At 36.5% G+C, this 22,744-nt stretch overlaps 1 protein-coding gene across 1 annotated transcript; it reads left to right on the plus strand.

The window, feature by feature from the left end:
• Positions 1 to 2,101: 2,101 nt before the first annotated feature.
• On the plus strand, positions 2,102 to 3,991 carry LOC141704025 (uncharacterized). The gene is made up of 3 exons (XM_074507375.1): positions 2,102 to 2,328; positions 2,658 to 3,063; positions 3,539 to 3,991. The coding sequence occupies exons 1-3, from the start codon at positions 2,102 to 2,104 to the stop codon at positions 3,989 to 3,991; spliced, it is 1,086 nt and encodes a 361-aa protein (XP_074363476.1).
• Positions 3,992 to 22,744: the final 18,753 nt, after the last annotated feature.

Below are 22,744 nucleotides of genomic sequence, written 5' to 3' on the forward strand. Positions count from 1 at the left end.
CTAACTGTGGTAGTAAGAGGACTATGGATGATCAAGGTTTTGTATAGGGTAGACAGTGGTATGGATGTCAGAGTGGTCAGCAGGGATAGTGACGCAGATAGAATCAGAATAGGGGTGGTTAGTCATTCTATGGCCTTAATCAGTATGTTGGTCAAAATCATAATCACCAGTTTCAGCGACAAAAGCAGCCTAGGCAGTGGCAGAATCGTCAACAGGGGCAGCGCCGTTATTCAGTGTATGGGGGAACCCCAATATGATTCCAGTGGCTCCTTATGCTACATGTGGTGGACATCATCCAGGTAGAGCTTGTTACAGACAGACTGGTGCTTGTTTCTTGTGTGGTAGCATGTCCCATAGGGCAAAGGATTGTATAATATCACGCAACACTGGTGGAGGAGGAGCTGGCGGTGGTAGTGGCAGTGGCAGTCAGCAGAATCCTACAGGAAGAGTATTTGTATTGACTGCAAATCAAGCAACAACTAATTCAGGTACCATTTCAGGAACACTTCTTGTTGGTAGACGTGATGCTTATTTGTTACTCCCTCCGTACCTCTCATTTCTTTACAGTTTTTTTCACACGCTTGACACGCATTTTAAGGCAAGTATAAAGTATACTTCCGTAATTTATTTTTAAAATTTTCTTTTTTTGTATAAAAGTTTGAACATTATATTTTTATTTAGAAGAAAAAAAAATTAAAAAATAATTATGCAACTATATTTAATAAGAGCATTAAAGTACGTGCCGAGTCCCCATCCCCCAATGTAAAGAATTGAGGGGAACGGAGGGAGTATTTGATAGTAGTTTGACCCATTCTGTTGTGTCTTTATCGTTTGTTCGTCATCTTGGCGTTGCACCTTCATTATTATATCATCACATGTCTATTTCTACCCCGATGGGGGAATTCTATTATCATATCTTATGTATATCAAGAGTGTATGATAGTTGTTGGATATAGAAATTGTAAGGTTAACTTATTTCCGATGGAGATGCATGACTTTGATACTATCTTGGGCATGGATTGGTTGAGTGAGCATCATGCCATAATTGATTGTCAAGGAAAAAGGGTGATCTTTGGAGATGCAAATAAACCAGAATTTGTATACCAAGGGTCTCAGGCGAAGGGGGAGGTAAAATTAATTTTTGCTCTAAAGGCGAGTAAATTATTATCTAAGGGTTGTGATGGCTACCTTATTTTTGTGAAGGATACATCGAAGGATGAGCCTCGCATTGAGGATTATCCAGTCGTAAAATAGTATGCAGATGTGTTTCCCGATGAGCTACCAGGTTTGCCACACATAGGGAGGTGGATTTTACTATTGAACTTGTTGCAGGTGCTGAGCCTATTTCCAAGCGCCTTATCGAATGGCACCACTTGAGCTGCAAAAAATGAAGGAGCAGTTATAAAAGTTGTTGGACAGGGGATTTATTAGGCCAAGTGTGTCTTTGCGGGGCACTCATGTGCTGTTTGTGAAGACGAATGATGTTTTCATGAGATTGTGCATTGACTATAGGGAGTTGAATAAGGTGACTATCGGGAACAGATATCCTTTGCCACGCATTGATGATTTATTTGATCAGTTATAAGGAATGAAGTACTTCTCAAAGATAGATTTGAGATCTGGTTACCATCAGTTACGAGTTAGGGAGGAAGATATTATGAAGACTGCATTTTGCACTCGTTATGGTCATTATGAGTTTCTCGTGATGTCCTTTGGATTAACGAATGCACCGGCGGTATTCATGGATTTGATGAATCAGATCTTTCATGATTATCTGGATAGAGTTATGGTGGTCTTCATTGATGATATCTTAATATACTCTAGGAGCAGAGAGGAGCATGAGGAGCACTTTCGGGTTGTTCTTGACATATTGAGGGAGAAGAAGTTGTTTGCAAAATTTTCAAAGTGTGAATTCTGGTTAGAGGAGGTGGAATTTTTGGGGCATATTATGTCTGGTAGAGGCACTGAGCTGGATCCTGCGAAAGTCGAGGTTATTATTAATTGGCCCAAACCTAGCAATATGACATAGGTTAGGAGTTTCTTGGGTTTAGCAGGTTACTCTGGGCGCTTTGTGGAAGGTTTCGCATCCATAGCTTTGCCAATGACTCAACTAATGAGGAAGGGCATTAAATTTGAGTGGAATGATGATCGCGAGAAGAGCTTTCAAGAGTTGAAGAAGGGGTTGATGTCTGCTCCAATACTTGTGTTGCCATCAGGTAGTGGAGGTTTTCGGGTTTATAGTGATGCCTCTAAGAGAGGATTGGGGTGTGTTCTTATGCAACATGGGAAAGTGTTTTTTACGCATCTTGGCAACTTAAACCTTATGAGGTGAACTATCCTACCCATGAATTAGAGTTAGCGGCTGTGGTCTTTGCTTTAAAAATTTGGAGGCATTATTTGTATGGAGAGACTTGTTACATCTTTACTGATCACAAGACTCTTAAATATATTTTTACTCAAAAGGAGCTTAATATGAGGCAGCAAAGGTGTCTTGAACTTATTAAGGATTATGATGCTAATATTCAGTACCATCCAGGAAAGGCGAATGTAGTGGCGTACACTCTTAGTAGGAAGAACTTGGGGAGTGTTGCATCTCTCATTACTCAGCCGCACCTTATTTAATATTTGGGGCGATTGGGTATTGAGTTGTATGTTAGAGGGTCAGGAGGTAGCATTACAAGTTTGAAAGTGGAACCAAATCTTGTTTCAAGGGTTAAGGAAGTTCAAAAGAATGATACATGTTTGGAAGCTATTAGATTTGAGGTGGTAGGTGGCAAGCAAAAACATTTTTGTGTTGATGATGAGGGTGTGATATGGTTGGGTAGTAAATTGTGTGTTCCTGCAGACCCGATGATTCGTGAGGAAATTTTGAAGGAGGCTCATAGTTCTTCATTCTCTATTCATCCAGGTTCCACTAAGATGTATGGAGATTTGAAGAAACACTTTTGGTGGAGTGGAATGAATGGATACATAGCTGAATTTGTGGGAAAATATCTTACATGTCAACAAGTGAAGATAGACCATCAAAGGCCTAGTGGATTGTGGCAGCAGCTAGATATTCCAGTTTGGAAGTAGGAAAATATTACTATGGATTTGTGTCTCATTTGTCGAGAACTTTTAAAAAGAATGATGTCATATTGGTGATGGTTGAAAGACTTACTAAGTCCGCTCACTTCTTGCCTATTAGAGAGACCACTCTTGTTCATGAGTTGGCAGAGATTTTTCAATGAGATATTGTTAGACTTATGGTGTGCCCGTGTCGATACTTTCTGACAGGGATACGAGGTTTACATCGCGTTTTTGGAAAGGGTTCCAACAAGCTTGGGGTATGAGGCTTAATTTTTTTACAACTTATCATCCGCAGACCGATGGACAGTCAAAAAGGAAGATTCAAATATTGGAGGATATGTTAAGGGCTTGTGCGTTGGAGTGGACAGGTGATTGGGATAAATATTTGTATCTAGTAGAGTTTGCGTACAATAATAGTTGGCACACGAGTATTGGTATGCCACCATTTGAGGCTTTTTATGGTAGGTAGTGTAGGGCACCATCTTGTTGGGATGAGGTTGGGGAGAGAGTCATTGAAGGGCCGAAGTTGGTTAGAATCACTAATGAGAAGGTAGAGAAAGTTAAAAAATGTTTGAAGGAAGCTCGATCTCGTCAAAAGAGTTACGCAAACCAACATAGGAAGTTTGGGGGATTTGAGCCAGATGATAATGTGTTCTTAAAGGTATCGCCTTGTAAAAGTGTGAAGCATTTTGGTATGAAGGGGAAGCTTAGTCCGAGATATGTTGGACCTTTTGATGTTATGGGGAAAGTTGGGGATTTGTCTTATAGAGTTGCGTTGCCACCACAGTTATCTCATGTGCATAATGTGTTTCATGTGTCAGTTTTGAGGGGTTACAAATATCATCCATTGCACGTAGTTCAGTATCCATTAAATAAGATTAGAGGGATCTTTCTTGTGAGGAATAAGCTGAGGCTATCTTAGCTCGAGAGGAGCGAGTTTTAAGGAAGAACACCATCCCGTTTGTGAAGGTTTTGTGGAAAAATCATTATGAGAGAGAGGTGACTTGGGTGTTAGAAGCATCTATTCATAAGAAATAACTGCATTTGTTCGAATCAGGTACGATTATTTAGTTTCATTTGATTCCGGGGACGGAAATCCTTTTTAAGAAGGAATATATGTAATATACGATAATCTATAATAATAATAATTATTGTTATTATAATAATTGGATTACAATAAAAATTAGTGATTTTATATATTTAACCATTAAAAAAAGGATTAATTATAATTAGTTATTATAATTCAAATTCTTATTATAATAGGAAATTCAGAGAATATATATATAAACACACACAGGTTTGTTTTGGCCAAACATGTTAATAAAACCCTAAAGTGTTGTGTTGGAAAGGCCGAAATAGAGAGACGCCGAAACTGAAGCATAGGAACGCAGTTGTTAGTTTAGTCGGTTAATAATTTGCCTTCAGATATTACTTTTAATTATATACACATATTTTAACATATTTACGTATGTGTATAACATATCTAAGAGAATTTTTACGGTAGTAATAAAGTTTGGAATCTCCTGGGTAATCCTCGTTTCACAACTTCACACTTAGCGTCACCATGGATATAGGTAAATAATATTTAATTAATGTATAGTCAATTCATCAAAAAGATAAACATGCAAGAAATTAAATTAACACTCCTATTTTGTTGTCTTATATGAACCTTTTTAGTTTAATCATTATAGTGAAGTTAATACTTTTAAGACTGATTTGTTAAATTAATGATAATAACTTATAAAATTCTTATGTTCAAAACCATCGGTGAACTAGGGAGGGGGCTTCCTTTTCCTGGAGCATGTTTATTGTACTAATTATGTATTCGTAATAATGATTTATTAAGTGAGCCGTGAAACAAGAATGATAAATTATATTATTAGAATTTGATAAAAGAATGAGTGATAATTTTAGTTTGATAATATGAATGATTTTATAATGATGTTCCGATGTTAAATCCTGGAAATAAGATGTCTAGTTTTGGTACAATTTATTTTATGGTTCGATCATGTATTAAAAGAAAAAAGTTAGTTATATATATAAAGTAATTTAATGATAACAATGCATATTGGATTTATAAACAACGTTACTAGGGTGTAAATAACATTGACATCACGAACTACGACACAAGTTCCAAGTAATAGCAAATAAATATATTAGTTTATATTAATAATAAATATAAATTTATGTACTTAGGTCGCGGGAATTAAGTTGGTTATTTGCACATTTCGTTAGCGTCGAGTTAGCGACCGTCAAGTACGAATTTTGTCCCTTTTTTTATTCAGCGCTATAGTATCTAGTCGAATTTCATTCGATTAGAATACTCTTCTTATAAATTAAATATCTCTGATTTGTTGAATTCCATATTTTATTTGTTCCGTAAATATTTTTTGATCGTTTTGACTTCCGAAATTTGTTTAAAAAGGTGATTTGGAAAATTTTAAATATCGGTTTATGCGATTTTCAAAAATTATTTATGACAGCCTCTGTTTTGAAAATATGAATTACTTGTGACAGGTGATTTTAAAATTTTGCGAGAATATTTTATTTTAACCCTTAGAGATATAGGGTATACCGAGTTAACCAGCTGTAGGGTACTACAACCATGTCATTGCGGCACCAGTGACATGACATTTCCGTGACAGTGTGATTGGTCACAGCGTATCCTTCTATTAGCTCTTGGGAGGAGCTTTTGGTCATTTGATATTTGTTCTAGATACGTGGGTGCACCCAGAGTTTGATTTGTGATTTAATTTATGGTGACGTTGTATATGTCGTACACGTTATTCATTCTGTTGCACGCATTAGGTACCCTATGATGTGCATATTTGTATTTATTCTGATCTCGTTATGAAATATCCTAACCCCTTGTTGTTTCAGCCATGCTTGTTTTTAAAATTATTGTTTTATTATAAATTGTGAAATCTTCAATTCTGGTTTTTGTTTTATAAATTGTATTCCAAATCCGTATTGGGCGTTTGGCTCATGCCGTATTCTTTTTCTGGCAGGTGCTTTGTGGGATCTAGGATTGTGTGATAGAGAGTTACCCCATTTATTGATTAGGATTTCGGACCTTATCATTATCTAGACTTAATTATTTATTTAGAGATTTTAATATTTATATTATTGATTTACACGGTTTGGAGATTTAAAATTATTTTGAAGATTTAGACTGTTTAATTTTTGTTTAGAAATATATAAGTGCTCTATTTGCGAGTTTATGGATTATATATAATATCTCCTTCTATTTTTAAGAAGGGGGTATTACACAGGGCATCTCCAGTTCATCACACTGTTTAAATGTGAAATCTACACCAAAATAATATAAAATTTACAAAGTTTTCGAATTCCTCCCCATCTCATTTACACTAAATTTTACACAATTCGTGTACTACTATATATAGACTATTTTATTACCAAAGTACAAAAAATTATAAAGTTGGCGTGATGCAAATGAAACAAAATTATTTTGGGTACCATGACAGTGATGAAATATGCAAAAACTCTAAAATTTTGGTGAGACAACAAATTTGTTATTATTTTCAGTGTGATATCAAAATGGTGTCATTTTTAAAGTTGGGTTGAAAAGGAGTTTTATACCAAAATATAGTAGAAGTGAAAATTTGAAGTTGAGTTGGAGATGGTCTAACTGATAAGAAAATTTTACTCCTAATTTGAGGTGAGTGTTTCGCGAATTATAAAATAATCAATGTGCATATGTTTGTAATAATGCATATATTTTCCAATATTTTATCATTTGTATAATCTATTTATACTATATATTATAAAAGACGAAGCATTAAGAGTTTGGTTCGTTGGTACATATTTTTTGGTACATGTTGATTTTACCAAATTACTTCTACTTAAAAGTTTTATTAACTTTATTAATATAATTAAAATAAGAAAAAAACAAAATATTTATAATATGTTATATGTTATAAACATTTGACATGTGTTATTACACATTATTTAATAAACATCAGGGAAATTTATTTGGACTACTTAGGGTTGCTCATTGAATAATAACTAGCATAATAGCTCGTGCGGGGCACATGACATTTTATAGTAATATCATAATTTGGCGTATAAAATTTTAGAATTTTTTGAGGATGGTGAGCATTTTGAAATTTTATAATATTAAAAAAATTAAAATTTCGGGAGAATGAAAAGCTGAAGTTTGAATAAATTCGAACACATTTGAAGCAAAATCGAATATATAGTACAGAGGTACAATACCAAACATCACAAAACAAAAGCTAATTCCGATCAGCAAAATTAAGTTACCAGAATTCGACAACACAAAATAACGATGCCAATACATATTTTTTGGTCAATTTATGTTTTCGCATTAAAAAATTTAATAAAACATGTTAGATTTACATCGAGCATATTACATTTCATCATCAAAGTTGCCATTTTTGCGACATGCCCCATTTTCTCTCTCAGGCTAATAATTTTTAGAAGTTTTGTCGTTTACAAATTCCTGATTTATTTTTAATTTGCTTACTGTTTGTTAGCGAGTAGATAAATACATATATCAATATGAAAACGCCACAAATATATAAATATCACACCTCTATATCTTCCTAATACCTAAATGATTAATTAGGAGGAACATGAATTAATATTAGTTGTTCACCATTAGTTTTGTTGCTTTTGTGACCATTGCCTTCCATTTGTTATCACTGCGTTGTAAGTGAAATAGCACATGCTGGGATGTTTAAAATCTATGTTTCCCGGCGACACCGCCATTTCCTGGCAAAGTTCCGGCGAAGCAAAACGCTTCCCTTCAGGCTTCTGTTCTGTCGTTTTTACTACCCCAATCAATTCATGCCTCTACCAGCAACACAACCACGCCAACTGCATCCACAAATGATCTAAAGTTCGTCTTCTCCGACGAATATTCAACCAAAACAGGCGACCTCGATCCAAACTACCAGAAACCTTCGTTTTCGAACCAAATTCGGTGGTTCAACTACCAAATTAAAGCTTAATTCATTTAGAATCTGTTCATAAGCCTCAAACTAACCCAGATGCAAGCATATCTCCAGAATTTCGATTTGAAAAACTTAATAAACCAAGCACTACGAACTTTATCATTTCTTAACCTAAATAAACAAAATTAAACACCAAATCATTCCACAGCCTCAGGAACATTAATCAATAATCAAAAACATCAAACAACCATCCTATGATAAAACCGAATTTAAAAGGCAAAAAAAATGAAAAAAAACGAAATCACAGAAGGATTAACCTCAGTTAATGATGTTGATATCAACAGATATAGCTTGAAGAGAGCTTCAAATCGACTATTCGAGCGTCACAAACGGATCCCGGAATCACCTTCAACTTTTGATTTTAATTTCTACCCTCAATAACACCCCCACTTGTTCTTGAATAATTTCTATTTTTCTGAATTTTTATAAAAAAAATGAATAAACTAATCTGTACAGCTATTTATATTAGTGTAAAAATTAATACCCTAAAATAAATTAAGGGTGTTTTTACTCCCTAATTATAATAATTAGATCCTAAAAATAATAATTACGGGGAATAATTTTAAAAACGATAAAATACAAAATTAATGTCAAAATTTCCCAAAAATTGCGAATAATTAAAAAATGCAAAGATATTGGATATTTGAAATACGAATAATTTTATAAAAATAAAAACACAGATTTTGTGGGGTTTGACGTCCCGGTGGGGTCCCGGTCCGTTGATTTTTGAAACACAGAAACAATCCCTAAATTACCCAAAAATCCCGGAAACACATAAAATGTATTCAAACGCACACAAAATGAGGTAAAACGAGTACCTCGAAATCTTGACCGCTGAATCAATTCTTGACCCAAAATCTTTCTCTCACCAACTTCTTCCCAATATATTGGAGATCTGCATCTCCTCCCGTACAAAGCTTCGTAAGGCAGCATCCCAATACTGGCATGATAACTGTTATTGTAGGAGAATTTAACTAATGGCAAATGTTCATCCCAACTCCCTTCAAAATCTAGTGCACATACCCTTAGCATATCTTCCATAGTCTAAATTATCCTTTCACTTTGACCATCTGTTTGTGGATGATACGCGGTACTCATATTCAACTTCGTTCCGAGACAATCTTGAAAACTTCTCCAAAATCTTGAATTAAACCGAGGATCTCTGTCTGAAACTATGGATACTGGAACTCCATGTCGAACCATAATTTCCTTCAAATATAGCTGAACCAATTTATCCGATGAGAATCTCTCGTTGATTGGAAGAAAATGCGTTGACTTTGTCAATCTGTCAATAATAACCCAAATAGCGTCATGGTTTGCTCTAGTTCTCGGTAATCCAACTACAAAATCCATCGCAATATATTCCCACTTCATTCTGGAATGTCCAATGGCTGTAACAGTCCACCGGGCCTTTGAAGTTCCGCTTTGATTCGCTGGCAAGTGTAACACTTACACACACATTCTGCAATTTCCTTCTTCATACTTGGCCACCAAAAGTTTTCTCTTAAGTCTCTGTACATTTTTGTGCTCCCGGGATGAATTGAGTATCTGGAGTTGTGAGCGTCTCGAAGAATTTCATCCTTCAGCTCAGCTACATTGGGTATCCATTTTCTGGAAGAAAATCTTAGTATCCCTTTATCATCCTTTTGACTCCCTATCTCTTCTCCTGTCAAACTGTCTCGTTCATGGCTCATGACTTCTTCATGACATCTTCTTATTTTATCCAATAGTTCTGATTGAAAAGACATTGCACACAACACCTCTGTAGTCATACCTGGGGTACTGACCTCTATTTCAAGCTTCTCAAATTCCTTAACTAATTCCTCAGATGAAGTGATCATATTTAACTTTTCTTTTCTGCTGAGAGCATTTGCCACCATATTTGCTTTGCCTGGATGATAGTTGATAGCACAGTCGTAGTCTTTGATCAATTCGAGTCATCTTCTTTGCCTCATGTTCAATTCCTTCCGGGTGAAGATATACATCCAAACTTTTGTGGTTCGTGTAGATCTCACACTTTTCTCCGTAAAGATAATGCCTCCATATCTTCAGTGCAAACACTATAGCTGCCAATTCTAGATCATGAGTCAGATACTTCTCTTCATGCGGTTTCAGTTGTCTTGAAATATAGGCTATTACTTTGTCATGTTGCATTAAAACACATCCCAATCCTTTGTACGACGCGCCACTATAGATCACAAAGTTTCCTTCATCATCTGGTAAGACTAACACTGGAGAAGATACTAATCTATTCTTCAATTCCTGAAAACTTTCCTCGCATTTCTCATCCCATTCAAACTTTTGGTTCTTACTGGTGAGCTTTGTCAGCGGCGTAGCTATCTTCGCAAAATTTTGCACGAATCTTCTGTAGTAACCTGCCAATCCCATGAAACTTCTTACTTATGTTGGTGTCTTTGGTCTCTCCCAGTTGGTTATAGCTTCAATCTTTGACGGATCTACTTCCACTCCTTTATTGCTGATCACGTGCCCAAGAAATTGTACTTCTTTTAACCAAAATTCACACTTTGAAAACTTTGCGTATAATTTCTCCTGTCGCGGTATCTTCAAAACTATTCTCAAATGCTCTGCATGTTCTTCTTCCGTCTTGGAATATATCAGAATGTCGTCTATGAACACGATCACGAATTTATCCAAATACTTCTTGAATACTCGATTCATTAGATCCATGAAAGCTGATGGTGCATTGGTTAATCCAAATTCCATCACAAGAAACTCATAATGCCCATATCTGGTTCTGAATGCGGTCTTCGGAATGTCTTCTGACTTGATCTTCAGTTGATGATATCTGGATCTCAAATCAATCTTAGAAAACCATACAACACCTTTCAGTTGGTTGAGCAAATCATCAATCCTTGGCAACGAATACTTGTTCTTGATGGTCAGCTTATTCAATTCTCGATAGTCGATACACATTTGCATACTTCGGTCTTTCTTCTTGACAAACAACACTGATGCGCCCCACGGGGATACACTGGGCCTTATAACTCCTTTCTCCAAAAGATTTTGTAGCTGAGTTGCCAATTCTTTCATCTCCATTGGTGTCATTCGATATGGAGCTTTAGAAATTGGTTCTGTTCCGGGTGTTAGATCAATCGCAAACTCAGTTTTTCTATCGGGAGGTAACCCTGAAAGATCGTCTGGAAAGACATCTGGAAACTCATTGACACCTGGAATCGATTCGAGTACGAGAACTTCCTTGCTAGTGTCTATTACATAGTCCAAATATGCCTCACAATTCTGACGCAATAACTTCTTCACTTGAACTATCATTAAAAACTTCTGCTCCTGCTTATTTCCTCGAAATATCATCCTCTTCTTACTATCCAATGTCCGAAGTCTCACTTTCCTATTCTTACAATCAATCTGAGCATTATTCTCGGATAACCAATCCATTCCTAAGATAACATCAAATTCTCCCAACTTAAAAGGTATTAAGTTGGCATAGAAATGATGTCCCGCTATCTCAATATCACACATCAGGCACATTCGGTTGACGGGAACTTGATTCTTATTAGCTAATTCTATCATTAACACTTGTTCTAATAACTTAACTTCGCAATACAGTTTATCGACAAACTCTTGAAAAATAAATAACCTTGTAGCTCCAGAGTAAAATAGAACTTTAGCATCTACGGAGTTGACTGAAAGTGTACCTGCAACCACGTTAGAACTCTGAACAACATCCTTCATAGTCATGTTAAATGTTTTGGCTTTGGATTGAGCTGGTGGTCCTTCAATCCTTGGTACACCCTGAGATGGAGCACTTGTAAGCCTTGGTGTGTTGCTCGTCGTACCTTGTATTGGGCAATTCCTAGCGATATGTCATGGCTTCCCATACTTATAACAACCGGTTCCCAAATTCTGACCTAGAGTCGGATTCTGACACACATTAGCAAAGTGTCCCTTCCTGCCGCACTTGAAACACGTCACTTTGGCATTACAATTCCCAAAGTGCTTCCTACCACAAAACTGGAAATCTGGATTGGGCCTCTGCTGATTTGAATTCTGAAAACGGTTGCATTGTCCTCCATTTCCTGATTGGGGTCTTCTGAATCCCATATTCCTATTACCTTGAAATTCTAGCCTTTTATTGAAACTGCCCTTAAAATTACCTTGTTGCTGGCCTCCTCCTGAGGTTTCTATTTTCCTTTTCTTTCCATCATTTCCTTTCTGAGACATGTCGGCTGCTTTCGATCACCATCGCTTTCTGTACCACTGCCACATATGAAGTCAACTCAAACATAGCCACCCTATTCTGAATCCAAAACTTTAATCCCTGCTCAAACCTTCTAGCTTTATTTTCATCTGTGTCAACCTGGTCTGGCACGAACCTTGCTAACTCAGTAAACTTAGCCTCGTACTCAGCTACAGTAAGATCACCCTGGGTCAGGTTCAAGAATTTGATCTCCATTTGGTTCTTCATGTACCTCGGGAAATACTTCTCCAAAAATAGCTCTGTAAACCTTTCCCAAGTTATAAATTCACCTCCTTCCAATGCTCGAGTGGATTCCCATGAATAGTTCGCCTCACCTTTCAGAAAGTAGCTTACAAACTTGGTCTTCTGTTTAGCTCCCGCTCCGACTAAGTCAAAAGCCTTCTCCATCTCCTTGAGCCATGCATTGGCTTCCACAGGATTAGCAGTTCCCTTGAACTCGGGTGGCTTCACAGCTTGAAATTGCTTAAAAGTCACTGCAGGTGGTGTTGTTGCTTGCTGCTGCTGTTGTTGTTGCTGCGTAAGATGTGACATATGTTGCTGCATCAGTCCCAATATCTGGACAATCGCTGGATCCGTCCAACTCTCGGTATGATCCTCTCCTGAATTATTCCTCCTCTTTGGTGCCATTATTCTGGTGAGACAACAAGCAACATATATAATAATTTGTCAGGCATTGTGTCAAATATGTAGCAATTCTTTAGCATATCAAAATTCTCAAGCATTATCTCTTCTCAAAATATCATAAACTTGCTACCATATTAACACAAGCGACATGATTACCACGTAATCCTGCTTATTATCTCGAGAATAATAACATAAAGAAAATTGATGAAAAATTATCCAAACCTTTTAAACCCTTGCTCAAAATCTCAAATAAACCAATAAACGGTGAATAGGGTTGCACCACAACCTTCCAACCTCTTTTCAACACTTCTTACTGTCCTCAAAACCAACAAAATAGCAAAACAGTAACACAAAGGCCTAAGGCTAAACGCAAAACAGAGAACCTAAACAATTTAACTATAACCCATCCCAATAACCTAAATTTAATCCTATAAGAGCTAAACTACACACGCCTATCTTATGTGATCTTCCTATGACTCACCTATGACAATCCTACGCCTGTTTCAGTGACCATAACCTGTAGCTCTGATACCAACCTGTGGCGCCCTCCAAACCCGAGGTCTAGATTTGGGGGTCACTAGCTAATAAACCATAATAAAATAATCACAGCAGAATAATATAATAAATATGACCTTTTACATGCAACTGGATCGATCACAGGTTATAGTATGAAACAGACACTAATACAAACCAACTGTTATTACAAACCATAAGTCAAATTAGTTTTACGGATTATTCAAATTTTATTACAAACCTCTAGACTTATTCAAGCGTCCCAAAACAGTCTACCTGGAAAACACACCCAACTATCTACAAGTACTCGACTTCTGATAAAACCTGGAACTCAAGCCTACTCTGGCTTAGCTAAAAGATTAGATTGATAAACAGGTATGAGCAAAAGAAATGCTCAGCAAGCAGTATAAAACGTGCTTGAAATGATAAACCACATTTTGATAATAACTGAATAACAGGATAAAATCAGTGATATTTGATCAATAATAAAAGCTTCACCAGCTATCAACAATAAACAAAAATTTTTAGATTGGAATCTAACTCCGACGAACGTACTATCACATGCTGATCAGCCCGTGTGATAGCACAAGGTCATGATTCATAGAAACATGTCCCAAAAACATGAGTGCTTAAATAAAGAGGCAATATATCTGCCTGTGACATAAATTGTGTCATAATATTTCATATAACACATAGAAATAGCCCTCCGCTGGACCGTCCGTCCCGGTCACTTACGCATTCATCCAATCCATAAAATATTTTGATCAAAGGAGCCGAATCAAACGACATCCTTAACAATATAACTCCCCATTTCTCATGGTCCAGAGCTATCTCAACAATCGATGGCGAAATAACTAGAACAATTAGTTATTCGCTAATCTCAATTCAATGTTCCACTGTATAGAGTAATTTATAGCAAAATATAAAACGTTTAACTATTCTGAACTTAGAATAGTATGGAAATTGAAAGAATACGGTTCAGAGTCAATATCACTTGAATGATAAGTGGAGTTATAAATACTTGCATAATATGATTCGAAATAAACATCACTTGAACGATAAGTGAAGTTAGGGGTACTTGCCTGGTATGCTTGATAACCTCTTACTATAACTCTGCTTATAGTTGCTGGCTACTATCTCCGTCTAACACTTGACTGCACTCTTTCCTACTCGATTCTATAAATAAAAGGACTATCTTAATTGACAAAACCAAACTCAATCGACGTAACTATACGTCTTGACATCTACCCGATCGTTTATGACTAATCATGGCATTTTAAAACTGTAAACAGATAGCACGCATATCACATAACACATAATCATGTCATTTATATAACATGTAATCACATATTTCATGTAACACATAAGTCAGATCGTTAAAAGATATGTCTCAGCGCGTTCAGAATGAAAATCAAGTCAATATTAGCGTTTACCGATCAAATACTGACTCGAAGGGTTAACAAATCAAATGACATTATAATACAAAAGAAATTAGGTCTCAGAAGTATTTTTATTGAAAGAGTAATGTTTTTCTGAGTCTATACGCGTTCGTTTTGAATTAATCGGACGAACGGTTTAATTATTGTGAATAAAATAAGAATTAAATACAATTAAATCAATTAATAATAATATTAATTGATTTTTAAATATCAAAATATAATTTTTAAAAGTTTAAAAATAAGTTGTAAGAATTATTTGAATTAATTATAAATAATTTATATTTATTTAACGATTTATAAATAAAATTAATTAATTAAATGAATTAATCAATTAATTAAACTCATAAATAATTGACTAAAATAAATTATAAAGAATTAAATCAAATTATATTTTTGAAAATAATAAAAGAAAATAATTTTATGAATTTTAAATAATTAAGAAAATAATTTTTAGAATTTAAGATAATAAATAAAAGATTTTTGAAGGTAAAATAAATGATTTTTGGAAATAATAAAACAATTTTTGAAATAATTTAAAAAGAAAAGGACAGAAATAGATTTTTGGATTCTGTTTATCAGACTTAAGGATCGAACGGCGGCAATTTCTGGGGAAGAAGGCCGGAAACCGGCCTGTAGCCGACCGGAATCTGGGTTCGTCCCAGAAACCGGCGACACCGCCGTTTCCCGACGAAGTTCCGGCGAAGCAAAACGCTTCCCTTCAGGCTTCTGTTCTGCCGTTTTTACTACCCCAATGAATTCATCCCTCTACCAGCAACACAACCACGCCAACTACAACCACAAATGATCTAAAGTTCGTCTTCTCCGGCGAATATTCAACCAAAACCTACGACCTCGACCCAAACTACCAAATTAAAGCTTAATTCATTTAGAATTTGTTCCTAAGCCTCAAACTAACCCAAAATCAAGCATATCTCCAGAATTTCGATTTGAAAAACTTAATAAACCAAGAACTTCGAACTTTATCATTTTTTAACCAAAATCAACAAAATTAAACACCAAATCATTCCTAACACCCTCAGGAACATTAATCAATAATCAAAAACATCAAACAACCATCCTATGATAAAATCGAATTTAAATAGCAAAAAAAAAAACGAAATCACAGAAGGACTAACCTCAGTTAATGATGTTGATATCAACAGATAGAGCTTGAAGAGAGCTTCAAATAAACTATGCGAGCGTCACAAACGGATCCCGGAATCACATTCAACTTTTGATTTTAATTTCTACCCTCAAGAACACCCCCACTTGTTCTTGAATAATTTCTATTTTTCTGAATTTTTATAAAATAATAAAAATGAATACACTAATATGTCCAGCTATTTATATTAGTATAAAAATTAATACTATAAAATAAATTAAGGGTGTTTTTGTTAGGTCACACACACTGTAGAAGGGGGTTGAATACAGTGTTTACTACAACCAAATCGAATATAAGAACTCAAGTAACATAACACATATTTTATTCAACACAATAAACTCTGTTACAAAGAACTGTTCTCTATCAGTGATGAACAAATTATCACGAGAGCTGCCAGGGTTACAATAAATAATATTCTCGATTAAAAATAACACATATAGTGTAAACCCTATGTCTGTGTTTATATACTACACAGTTACAAGATAATCTTCTAATTGATATCAAATATGATTCTGCTTCCCAATATATATCAATCAGTTATATTCTCTTCCAAGTAATCTATTCTTCATAAAATTCTTCTCCATGCATATCTCTTCTTATGTTTGTCTCGATCTTCTTTCTTTTAATCAGCCGCCTTCCTTATCTGAAAGTCTCCTCCTGATAAATATCTCCTGATAACTTAAGTTCTGACAACTTAAGTTTTGATATCTTAAGTTCTGACTTCAGTACAAGTACTGATTTCCAGTTAAGTACTGATTTGTCCTGTTAAGTAAGATCTGAAAAACTAAATACAAATTATATTAGTCATGACATCACAAATATATCTAACAATCTCCCGCAACTTGTAAATTAGCATAATATACAAGTTTAACAGATATTTGATGATGTCAAAAATATTAAGTACAAATGCATGAGAATTTGACTAGATAACTACAACTTACAGTCCTTATAGCTTTACCATCCTTAAAGTCTGATTTCAGCTTCAGTCTGTATATCCTTCAGAATTTAAGCAGTTGTAGATCTTTGACTTGGCTTCAATTTCTGATCTCTTTGATATCAGGAGTTGTTCAGAGATAATTCTTCAACAGACTTCTCTCAGCATATTTAAGTTCATTGACCATCCTCCTTTTAGCATTTTTCAGTTCAACTGTATCTTCACCGGTTTGAAAAATAGCAGCCCTGAGATCATTTATCTTAGCTTTCCTTATATCCTGATCTAGTCTGATGATATAGGTTTTATCAGACTCTAGATTGAATTCAAATCCCTTAATACCGGAAAATGTAGTGATGATTTTAGCAGTATTAGACTTCATTTCAACAATTTCTCCACTATGAATCTGTACTTAGGACAGTATGGGCTATCAGACTTTATAGAATAAAGCTTCTTCTATCTTTGAATATTTGATTTTAAATAACCTGCAGCACCATCTGTTGATCTATTTTTCACTTGAAGTAGAAATAGAACATGTTCCAGTTCTTCAAAATACTTCAATGGAATAACATTCTCCCTGATCTGGAATACCCTCCCATCTGTCATAAAATATAACATGATATCTTCTTTCAAAACAGAGTGGTAAACCATTTGTACAGATTCAAGTTGATTCAATCTTTCAGGAGTTGCTCCTACTCCTGGTTCACTCAAGGAAGTTGGATCATTGGTAGTGTTGTGTATTCTCTTCTCCTTAGAACTACCCAATCCTGATTTGTCTCTTGCTTCCTTTCCTTGAACAACTCTTGCTTCAAAACCACTTGTTGTAGTCTTCAAAGGTTGAGTATGTTGAGCTTTGGTGAATCCTGGTAGTAGCATCTTTGAAGGTTTAACATAAACAATGTCAGAGGTTTCCTTTTCTTTATCTTCTGATATCAAGCCAACTTGAGCTATGTCAGAGGTTGCTTGTTTCACTGAAATATCAGAATTTACTAAGTCCTAATCTTGAACAACATGAGCTATGTCAGGGGTTGTTTGAATATCCTTTTTCTTCAAAACCAGACTAGCATCTTCATCAGATTTTTCTTCCAGATCCATGACTGGCATATATACCTTTACAGGTTCACCAATTTTTTCTTTGCCCTTGGATCTTGGATCTACCTCCACTTGTGATTTGGCTTTGGTTGCCTCAGAATTTGTCCTCTCCTTAATCACAATACCCTTAGGTTTTGGAAGTTTCTTTTCAACAACAGAAGCTTTAGACTTGAAGTTGACATTTTCTGCTTTAAGTCTAGCTTCTTCTTCATTTAGACTTTCAAAGTCCATTCCTAGATTTTCTTTGAGAAATAATCTCTTTGAAATTTCTTCATCAAGCTCCAGATGTCTAGTAGAACTTATCCTTTTACCAGTATCATAACTTATTCTTCTCCCAGCATCAGAACTTGTTCTTTGTGTAGAAATTTCAGATGTCCTTGATGAAGAACCTTTACCTTGACCATGACCTCTACCCTTTTCAGAGTTTCCCTGGTCATCATTTCCATCATCCTTACTGTTAGGGCGAAATCACGCACTAATATTCACACAAGTATACGCGTTCGCAAGTAATATATAATACTTTCTAGTTCGTTCCCTCAGAGACTCAGACTAATTTATTGTCTAATTTAACTCACTCACCAATGTATGATTACTTCTCAATGTTAAGATAATAACACTTAAAATTGTTGATTAAATATTAACTATAATTAACTACTTAATTAACCACTTAACTAACACTTCAATTTATCAATAATAAAACACTCATGAGATCACAACTTCATTATTACTTCCTTCTATAGCCATAGTTATTACCTTTAGCATGTGACAGTGATGATATTAATCGAATAACACAAAACTGATAAAAGCCAACTTTCATTGTACTAATACCATTCGACCAAACATCCACAATTAAGATAGAAATTGAATAGTCATCAATTATGTTGAGTTCCTATATGTCTACAGAAATTGACAACACAACGATTTAAGCACAAGTTATTCCTTTTGATTACATAGGGCAAATAAAACTGTTAGAGTTACCCACTAATCATGCACAATGTACACGAACCTATGCTAGCATGGCAAGTTCTAAATCTCAAGATCCACCGTCGCTTCACAAGAGATTAACACCCTATCTTATATGTTCGCGACGCACATAAGACGAATACGCACAACCAATACTAGATATTATGCAATCATCACACACTAAAGTATTAAACAATTAACTAAAGAATTCCATAGTAAATCCGTTGCAACCCCATGATCACGATTAGCCCATAATAGAACTTATCGCCATCATGGGTTCATATAAAATCATGATAAACGAACACAAGAAAATAACAACTAAACTAATTATATTAAAACAGAGTACGTCACAAGAGTAAATAAGTCAAAGCAAGAAAACTAGCATCCAACGTTACAACGAAATAAGAATCATAAGAATATATGCTTCCTCTTCGTTGCTGTGTGCTAAATCGGTCTTCTTCCTTATCTCCTTCGCTTCTTGCAAAACACAATCTAAAACATAATCCCCTCTTAATACTCTGTGAAAAACGTCTCAAATCTACTTATATAATAGTCCCATAAAACTCAGATTACATAGAAGTTGGAAGCCAAACAGAAGTAGAAGTCTAAAACAATATATTATTTTCCCCGACCCTGCGCGGCCGCTCAGCATTTCTGCGCGGGCGCGCAAGGCTACTGTGCAGCCGCTCAGCATTGCTGCGCGGGCGCGCAGGACCCTACTGGAAAATTTCCAGGTTTGCTCCGTTTCTTCGCCGTAATCTGCCCGTTCTTTTCTTCTCGCAATGGTGAACACATGCCAAGGCTTATTCTTGATGATTCCTCCTCCGAAATGCAACTAATACCCTGAAATGCATAAACACTAGAAAAACGCATCAAATACACAAAATACTTGATTTCAAGACACCAATTTAAGCCATTTTAAGACGTTCTAAGTGGTATAAAATGCCACTTATCACACCCCCAAACTTAAATCGATGCTTGTCCTCAAGCGTCACAGACTCAAAAACAAATAAAAATATGCATGAATGCAATCTATATGAAAATGCAACGATCCCCCTTACTACAATTAACCAACCAAATTGTCACGTCTCAACGAATGCAGTTAGACACTAAAGATCAAGAAACTCATGCAAACGGACATACCGCCAGAAACGTGGTGTGTGCAAATGTTTAACAGATATGCTTCGGAACTAGACCAATTACTATGACTGGACTATCCTCAAGGCAATCCTACGATTATACAAAGAATAAAAATTCTAGGCACAAAGTGATATACAACACTACAAGAACTTTGGAGCTTACTACGGAATCGTGCTTTTTATTTACAACGCAAATGCTTATTTGACCGTGCAGTGAGTGAGGTCCACAAAAGACTTATACAATGGTATCCATGTAACGAGCGTTAGGTTAGCGGATCCCACACTCTAAAAGCCTTAGGTCACTATGCACAAAGTCCCCTAAGAACTTAATAACTCGAATACCAAAGAGCCCACTCTTGATCAATTACGCAAATTTTTTTTTTTGTTAACTCTGAGCAAGTGCGTTTCGCTCCATCTTGCTCAACCCTAGACTACTCGCATAACATGTGAGCCGGCTACTAGCCATTTGACGCCTAGCCACAACTAGCAACAAATTACATTTTTACTCCATTTTTTTTCCTTTTTCATGCCTTTACCACTAAGAACCTATTATCAAATTCTAAGCATAATAAATAGATTATCCTCGAAAATAATCAGATCATAACAACAATCTAGTCCTTCAGCATTCTCTAAGACTTAGTGACAATACAAGTGCTTCTAGCATGCATATCAACCTACACAACTTAATATCACTTTAATGCTATCACTACACTCGCATCAATATCACAATTCAGTCGATAAATCATTGCAAAAGGGATCATGGTATATGCATGAGCTATATGATATAACAACAAATAAAGCTATATATAAAAAAAACTATATGGCAAAATTTATGCAACTATATGAACTAACTATCATGAATATGCAACTATATGACACACACAAAATATTCCTTAACTACCACCCCCAAACTTAAAATCTTCACTGTCCCCAGTGAAGGTAGTAGAAAGGAACACAGGGTATACCTACTCGGAGTCATCATCATCATCACCCTCAGTGGGTGGAGTATCAGGCGGCGGGTATGCATAGTCCTCACCAAAAACTGGCCACTGGATATCAGCTCCAAGGCCTAGAAAAGCAGTCCCTAACGCAAGGGTGAGCTCCTGAGCAAACCTGCTCTGCGTCTCATACATGGCATCCATCCGCCGTGAAAGCCTCCTATACTGGGCATCACCCATCCCAGCACCCTCCTGAGCTCTCGAAGAACTAGCCTCACCACGCCCTGGCCTGGCCATAGTAGCACCTCGTGCTGGACGCCCTCCTGGAAGATGATAACCCAACCCATGCTCCTCAGGCTCACCACCGGTCCACTCCTGCATCCCATTCAGAGTGCCAGAATCTATAGGAGTTGTTGGCAACTGCAACTGCTCATGAGCCGGCCAGTTCACTCCTACTACACGGCATAGCTTTGTAACCGTGGATGCATAAGGGATGTTCATATGCTTTGCTCCCCTCAAAAACTTCAGAATTCCTTGGTAGATAAACTCACCAAGGTCCACATAGTATTCCTCATTCAGAATTCCCCACAACAACTGTGCTCTCTCAACTGTGACCTCGTGTGCATGTGAAGAAGGCAAAATATTAGCACATATAAATGCGTTCCATGCACGGGCATACCTGTTCATGGCGATCGCCGGAAAGTGACGATACTCATTATTGGCTGGACTGCGGTTCCAAACTGTGCCCGGTCGACAGAGAGTCGCACAAATCAAATCCAAGTCAAAATCCTCAGCAGTCTTTTCATTCCAGTTCTCCTCCTCGGGCTTCCTCTCTCGCTGTCCAATCACTCGGCGAATCGCCGCAGGATGATAATCAACCGTCAGCCCCCGAACTACAGAAAACCCATTCTTTTCAACCTTCGTGTTCGCGTAGAACTCGCGAACAACACTCATCGGTATTGCTTCGGGTGACTCACAAAAAGCTATCCACCCCTTCTCTGCAATCATGGGCAACAACTCACCATCCCTCCCTGATGGTAAAAACCCCCTCTCCTTCAGAATCGGCTTCCCCAACAGCCTAGTGTACTCCTCCTCCGCGGCTCTGTCAGTTAACCGAGGCCTCGCAGCAGTACCCCTTGATGAATCAGCAGTAGGAATTGTGCTGCTGCTGTCAATAGTGCGTGCTCTCTTGGGTGCCATTGATTTGTGAATAAAAGTGTGTAAGAACTGATTTTTGATGTTTATGAGAGGGTTTAAGTGTAGGAAGTTGTGGGAGATATGTAGGATAGGTGTATGTATATATAGGGTGTGGAGTAGGTTAAATTAGATTAGGAGTGGGGTTGAGGGATAAAATCATGGGGTAATGGGAAAAGAATTCGTGGGTTTATGGGCTGTAATGGGTTTTTGTGTTTTTTTTTTTTTTCTGAACTGTAAAAAAAATTCTGGAACTCGACCCCTGCGCGGCCGCTCAGCATTTCTGCGCGGGCGCGCAGCAAGCTGCGCGGCCGCTCAGCATAGCTGCGCGGGCGCGCAGAGGGTCTCTGGAATTTTTTTTTTCAGCCCCTGTTTTCTGATTTTTTTTGTGTTTTTGGATAGGTTATTAACTTCTAAGGGTTCCTGTAACAACAATTCATGGGTTG

The sequence above is a fragment of the Apium graveolens genome, chromosome 2 (genome assembly GCF_009905375.1).
Source record: "Apium graveolens cultivar Ventura chromosome 2, ASM990537v1, whole genome shotgun sequence".
NCBI classification, from domain to species: Eukaryota; Viridiplantae; Streptophyta; class Magnoliopsida; order Apiales; family Apiaceae; genus Apium; species Apium graveolens.

Coding starts and splice junctions, on each gene's coding strand:
- LOC141704025 (XM_074507375.1), top strand. CDS start 2,102: ATGACTCAACTAATGAGGAAGGGCATTAAATTTGAGTGGAATGATGAT. Junction 2,329..2,657: donor GGCAACTTAAACCTTATGAG/GTGAACTATCCT, acceptor GTTGTATGTTAG/AGGGTCAGGAGGTAGCATTA. Junction 3,064..3,538: donor GGCAGCAGCTAGATATTCCA/GTTTGGAAGTAG, acceptor TATGGTAGGTAG/TGTAGGGCACCATCTTGTTG.